Here is a 7,419-nt window from a genome sequence, read left to right as displayed (position 1 = left end):
GGGGGGGGGGGATACAATCATATACGTTACAATCGCGCGAGTATCGTAAAGTCCCTTAAAAATGCATCCGAATTCCCCTTTTCTGCCCCCTAATCACCTCATCGTTCCGTACAAACAATAACTCTATCACGCGAAAGCGCGATTATTAATTCAATGTCGCTGGATAGGGTTACACCCATCTGGGTCACGGCTTTTCGCACCGACCCACGTTATACGATAAATCGCCGCATTAGGTCCACCCCAAGATTTCGCCCAGTGCAGCGCGCCGCAGCCACGCGGTGAGATAAACGATTATCAACTAATAATTGATATCCGAACGCTTTCGAGAGCCTCGGAAATTGGCGTTTAGCCAAAACGGGTGGTTTTCATGCATGGTACTTATATTTTAACTTATACTTAACTTATACTTAAGATTCGACAGAATCAGATTCTTTCGACGAATTCGTCGAATCGATTTGTTGAATCGACATTTACGAATTGGTTCAACAAAATCGAATTCTTATTCAAGCGTGATACAAAACACACACGCATACCTCCGGATTACTTGTTTTCCTGCAATTTCGGGATCTTTTGAACGTATACACCTAATTAATTTTGATGCCAATTATAGTTTATTTACAAATTTTGTTTTGAATACATTCATACTACATTTATTTCGAGGGGTCAACCACTACTAAAAAAATGTACGGTGATTGTCAATTATGGCAGTATTCCTAAAAAAAATGTACACTGATTCTCATAATGGTTGACTCCTCGATTTATTTACACTCCAGGCCTGTTTGGGAACACGAAAACATAGATAAACTGTTTTATATAATGATTACAGAATCTGAAGAATATTATTGTATTGTAAAAAAAAATACATTATGGATATTTGAATAAGGAATCACAAAATTGTCAATTTTTAAAAAGTGTTTCCAAACTTTTGTGACTTGCAGTGTAAATTTTACACAAATCCAACATTATTTTTTGAGTTAGCCAAATCGTCATAAAATAAATCAATCAATAAAATCTGACATTGTTCCTTGAATTAGCCTTGAGTTCCTACCTAAATTTTATCATTTAAGCCTAAATTTATATTGAATTTATTAACATTAGACATTAAATACAAAACCAAACATCAGGACAAACACAAGGATAAATACAAGAACGATCAAACAATTAACAGTAATATAAAGAGAACTATATATGTTCACATCTAGTTAAAATATTGTTAATTCGTTAAAATATCGTCAAAAAAATTTTCCAAAGTTCGATTTACAATAATCAGTCCAAAATTTGCCTTCTATCGCATATAAATGTTGAAAAAAATAAAAATAAATATTGAATATTTACAAAATGTTAGAACGGCGCAAATGACGGGGACGCTCCATAGATGAAAGCAACCTTAAGTAAGCGGAAGATGGTCACGGAAAAATGTGATATTCAGAGCTAGCCAACCAGAGCGATTGTCGTCGGCGCCGTCGTTGTTGTGTCGCCGGAGTAGGCAAGCGCAATTAGCAGTCGCATTTACGATGCCTACTGGCGCAACTCTCGTATTTTCCCACGGGCAGAGCCGTGAGAATAATTCATGGGTCTCTGCTCATATACGAACCGCCGGCCCGAATATCGAGCGACGAGAGAGACGAGGGTCGCGGCAGAGCTGGTCAAAGGGGAAGGAACTCGGAATTCTATGATCTACTCTTCTTCTAGCAGCCTTGACTTTTAATTGGTTATGAATATCGTCATAAGATGAAATGAAAGGTCGATGAGGTAAACAAATGGGGGTGAGCCGCCAGGGTAACTCCGATACATGACTTCTCTTTTTCGCGGGTACTTCCTCACTGGAGGAATTATCAATTTTGTGTTTTCTGGTACGTTGGCTCTCCTGTTTCAAGTGTCGCTTGTCATCGTATTTAAAGACCATAAAGATACCTTGTTAGTCAAATCCTAATAACATTAAAAAAAAAATCATCGTTAATGTTAAAGCTCTAAATTAACCGAAGTTAATTGAAATCGTCGAAATCTGATTCGTCGTGTTTTCCTCGTCGAATGACGATCGACTGATCTTTATTCGAAACTGACATCTCGTAAAGAAAAGCCTGAGACCGGTTATACGTCCACGTGAAACGCCCTTCGGACGAAAGTATCAATCACGAGCGAACGGGCACGAGGTGTCGGGACGACGTCAGTCTGAGCGCAGAGAAGGAGAAGGAGGAGGGAGAAGGGACAGAATTGACACTGTCACAACATTACGACTGCTGGGATTCGATGTTATCGGATCCCATAATCGCCATTAAACCATATCCATAAATTAGCATACGATCCCGTCGACCCCTAACTCGTTTCGCTGATCCTCTCGGTAGCGGCGGCGCGGTGGATATAGTGGTATAGACTACTGAAATCCCGTTATATATACTCTCGAACGTCGAATCCGGAGAACAACGCGCGGCGCGTCGGGAATTATATCACCCACCCTCTTCCCGCCACCGTGCCGCGGATTCGTCGGCGATCAAAGGATTAAAATTCTGCGGAATGCATACTATTTTCGGCCCGATGTCGACGGTCGCGGCGATACATCACGACCGGGAAAAGCAACGCCGACGACCGACGCGGCGGCGTGAATCATCGCGTCGTCGGACACGCCGAGACAGACGACAACCCCCTCCGGCTCGCGCGCATTTCGTTTCCGCACTTGTGGAAATTTCGCGTAGAGACTCGTAGTGCCCCCGCGCCGCGCCGCGCACGTGCGCCACGAACGCGCGCGCGCGCGCGCGCGCGAATGGCGCCATAAATTCACGTGTCGTTCTGAAACGTTTACCCTTCCGCCGCTGAATCGCATTTACGACCGTAATTACTTATCCCGGATAATTTAGTCGCCAGCTGTATTCATTGATACCACATATACGCGGCGCGACTGTGTAATCCGCCCGCTTCTCCCGCAACTCGCAATTTTCTAATATTGTTGTTCCACTCCGCTTTGCACCGTGTTCCGCGGAAATTAACGCGACCGCTGCGTGTTTCCGCGTTTTTAATTTAACGCTCCGCGGCTGAATTTTAACGCGTCGAGGAGTAGCCTTGAAGCAAGAGACATCATTTGAAAAAAAAAAACAACGAAAACAAAGAAGTAACTCCGCGAAATTGAACGAAAAGTAAAAAGTGACAATTCAATCGTACAAAAATAGCGTCGTATTTATCCATCGTTAATTTTATGAACGACTCGCGCGCAAATTGATTTCGAAGGAAGAAATGGAGAGAGATATACAATCGCTCGCCTCTTATTTTTATCTCCTCGCACCTCACCCGCTTCGAAGAAGCAATCCAAGTTCGCGTGTCTCACCGCCGATGCTATCGCGAACGAGCCACGTACAAGACGCTTTCCACGGTGTGCCCGGCAGAAGTGAGGAAGGTGCGCGCGAGGTATTCCCATTGTCGGAGAGCGGTAGTTCGGGTGGAAGGAGGGGCGAAGCAGGGGGGGAAAGGAAAGGCTGGCTCCGCGTAAAGACGCGTACTTTACCACCGTAATTCCGTTTCTCACCGCGCGCAAACAGCCGTGGCTGCTTTCCGCGCGGCTGCAGCAGTTTTTGCCGCTGGCGTTTAGGAAAGTATTTACGATCTCGCGTGAGGCCGATTGTCATAATCGTATCGTTGGGAGCGCGAATATAACGGTGCGCACGCCCGTTTACTCTCGCTGCGTGATGAAGGGAAGCTGTTAAAACGAAATGACATATTACGCGACTTCGTTGCCCGGGTCGATTGAAATCGACAAACGGGGATTTTTTGCGCGTTTTAATACCTACGAGAACAATTCGCTGAGAATGTAGGTCGCGAAACTTGTTTATACACACAATTCTCCGAGATTAATATTCGACGCGGGGGGGGTTGATGCCGATAGGGGCGCATCGCGTGCTGCAGTAGCGAAAATAGTGTAACAAATATAAGCACACAGATAGAATGACCGTCCACTGCCGAGAGTAAGCTTATGACAAGAACTGCCTGGGAACGTCCACGTGAGCTGCGCTTTAATAAATTTTCTATTAACAAGTGCCGTAAAGGAGAGACAGTAGGAGAAAGCAACTTCGATCGATATACGCGGACGCGAAAGTTCCGTTGAACTTCATTGAAATGTTTAATCGCATTCTTCCCGCCAGTCCAGAAATTCCGAGTTACATTCGACCAATAATTAAGCGAACAACGGGACGGTACATTTAACCGTATCAACACTAATTAATAACGAAGCCAAAAGAAAACTCCGGTGGTGGATAAAGTCTCCGGTAAACCGCGAGCGACGATAACGATGTGCCGCTTCTACTCGTCGTAGTTTTCGCTTCGGGAAGAGGAACTTCTGCGCCGCTGGGTAGCACGGCCGGGAAAAAGTTTCGCAAAAGTAAAAGCGGAAAGATCACCCCGGCAAGTAAGATAAATGCAATCTCCTTTCTTAATTTCTGGATTAACGAAGAGCAGTGGAGGTGGAGTCGCGGAGGGCTTTTACTTAGAAATCGACAGAAGTCGAACGTAGGAAGCGCCGAGGCAGGTTTCGCGAAAAAGATGATCGCGATTCTCTCTCCCGGGGGAGACACTCGTTGAGAAATCTCGCCGCGTCTTATTCTTTGCTTAATCTCCGTAAAAAGAGGGGGAGGGGCACGAGAGCGGGATAAATTCGAGTGAAACGGAAGGAGAGAGCGAGATAAATTCGTTCGCGTTCGCAAGCATTAGATCCCGTCATTAACGAAAAGTCGCGCGGGCGAATTCGACTTGTCGTCCATCCGGGGGCGAAGGGGGGGGGGTCGTGTGTATCGCGTCTCGTGAGAGTTTCGATTAACGGGAAATCGAGACCGCTTATCTCTCGCGAAGGCGTGACATAATATCGCTGTCGAAGATCGGACGCGCCGGAGGTGAACGAAGAATGGTAAATCGATTCTACACAAGATAGCCTTGCGTATCGGCGGAGAAGATTGACTTATTGATCGAGCATGAGCCTTTTCCCCTCCCACCCTCTTCTTGCCGTTTCGAGCTGGGGAAAGGAAGCTCGAAACATTGGATATTCTCGTGTTTATCCGCGGAAGAGTGTTCAGGTGGTTGTGTGGCAATCCAGTCTTCAGAGCGATCCAGTCCTCAGAGCGAGCCGACGATGTTTCATGCATTACATTTCACACAAGCACACATGCACATTTTATCGGGAAATTGATTTATCTAATCGTATAGCATACGTATTACGCGTGAGACAAAGGAATTTCATTGCGTACCAGTTTTAGTTACAACACGGTGATAATTATTTATTCTCTAAATCTGAATCAGTGGAAAAGTACTGAAAAATCACTGATCGAGTCAGTATCTAGAATCCAACTATAATTTACCTAATAATCTATAATTAAACTATTAATATTAATCTATAATTTTACCGATTGGCAGTGAAATAATACTGATGCTTATTCAATGAATAACCATTGATAATCAGTGACTATGCACTGATTCAGATTTAGAGAGTAAATACAACGGTTAAATTTGTGCAAAGTGACTTACCTTCAAAATATTCTCTACGTCCGGAGTCATCGGATCAATCGAGGATCGCGAGTTAGGCCCCTAAAAAGGAAAATTAAAGTAAAATTAATTCGTGTAACTCATTTATCTATATATTTTACATATTTGTATTAATATACTTAATATTAATTCTAAAAAATAACAAAAATCCCGATAGGATGGAAAAAAATTACATTAAGAAAAATAACGCTACTCGAATTTGGATTAATACCCAAGGTTAAACAGAGATTCATTTCGACAGATCGAACTGATCTCTTTTTTCGCGCGCGCGAGAAACGAATTCAGAGCGTCTCGTACATGGGACCAATTTATACATGCGAATGCGATTCCCCTTCGTGAAATTCCTCCGCGATTTATGACGAGCCTCCTCGAGCGATCATTAATCAACATCGTCGAGGAGGGAAGGCATTGAAAAGGGCGTTGTAGAGTTGGAGCGAGACGAGCGGGAGGACACGTCCTGAAGGGTGGTATTACGAATAACGCCGAGTAGTCATTCCCGGAAAGAAAACGCGTTGAACAATGGAGAACGCGTGAGGACGGCTGAAGCGGCGGACGACGAGGCGGGCGGTGGGAAAAGGGCGACAGGAAAGGGTTGAGAGTGTCTACTAACTTTTAACCGGAGGACATCGCGTCGCGGAGGACGGGGCAAAAAACGGAGGCAGACGAGACTGGATAATCACGGAAAAGGAACGAGCGAAAAATGGGGAAAACCAGAGAGAGACGGGAGGCGAGAAAATGGAAGGAGGAGAGATATATACTTGTATTATCGCGCTCGCGAGCCGCGACGCGATAAATAAAGAAATTGTTTAAATTGCAGTAATGTTGAAATTACAGATTCGAAAGAATCTTATTCAAACCTGGATTATTCAATCGATTCGGAACGCGAGATGTAATCATTTCGTTTTTACTTTTCCGCGCTGTATCGACAGCTATTTAAATTATTTCCGGCAAAAACACGCAGACACGAGAATTACCTTTTTAAACATACATATCGGATATTTATGAAGGAGTAAAAAGAAAGATGTGGGCGATCTTCAAATAAAAAAAAATCGGAGAGAAAGTGACGCAGGAAGGGCTCGAAATATATCGTTTTCATTAACGTCGTACGGCGATACTTAGGTTGCCGAATTTACTCGCCCTCGTTCTCCCTTCCCTCTGTTGACAACCACGTTCCTCTTTTCTCCCCCTTTACCTTCCTTTACGCGCAATTCCAAACTAATTTCGCGGATGAGGACGAATGGCCAACGACTCAGCAGCGAACGATCCGCCATCCCCATTGTCAAAGAAGAAGGAAAAAGAATGCCGGAACCGGAAAGAGCGCGACGAAGGGGAGACGGACGGGAATCAATTTTCCGGGAGAAAGGCGAAGGGGAGAGAGAGAGAGAGAGAAGAAACGGGATGCTCCTCACACCCCCGACCGGTTCTAATTGTATAAGTACACCCAAGGAAAGAGAGGCACTCCAAAGATGGGTAACGTGTGATCGGCGAAAGAAAGGAGGGATGGGGGGGACGAAGGGAACATGAAGAAGGAGACACGATCGATAGTCAATCTCAATGAAATTTGCACCTCGAGGAGCTAGACGTAATAGCGCCCGTCGACTCGAAACTCCGACCCTCTTCGCCCCTTTTTACCCTCCCCCACAATCTGGACCACCACCACTACTCCCTCCCCCCGTCCCAGCTGGGATTTCCATTGAAAAGCAATTCGTTCTCTGTCAACGAGAACCTGTCGAGCCAACTGGTTTCGTTTGATACCCGCCGGATGATCCCGGAATGGAAATTCAAAGTCGGCGCGAAGAAAGGGAGAGAGAGAGAGAGAGAGAGAGGATGGGGATAATAATAACCTCTTTATTATGGCTCCTTGGTGATTAATGCCCATGGTTGCTTGATCTTTCTCCT

The 7,419-nt window shown here is 44.9% G+C and overlaps 1 protein-coding gene across 1 annotated transcript in view; it reads right to left on the bottom strand.

The window, feature by feature from the left end:
• LOC105447937 (AF4/FMR2 family member 4-like) overlaps window positions 1–7,419 on the bottom strand; it is a 79,442-nt gene that overhangs the window by 69,994 nt on the left and 2,029 nt on the right. The window contains exon 2 of the mRNA XM_011686259.1: window positions 5,503–5,562. Coding sequence (XP_011684561.1) covers window positions 5,503–5,532 — 30 coding nt within the window. The 5' untranslated portion in view covers window positions 5,533–5,562. The remainder of the gene's footprint in view (window positions 1–5,502; window positions 5,563–7,419) is intronic.

This window comes from Wasmannia auropunctata, unplaced genomic scaffold, assembly GCF_000956235.1.
Source record: "Wasmannia auropunctata unplaced genomic scaffold, wasmannia.A_1.0 LD336090.1, whole genome shotgun sequence".
NCBI lineage: Eukaryota > Metazoa > Arthropoda > Insecta > Hymenoptera > Formicidae > Wasmannia > Wasmannia auropunctata.
The sequence above is the reverse complement of the archived record's forward strand: the minus strand, read 5'-3'. Positions and strand labels throughout refer to the sequence as shown.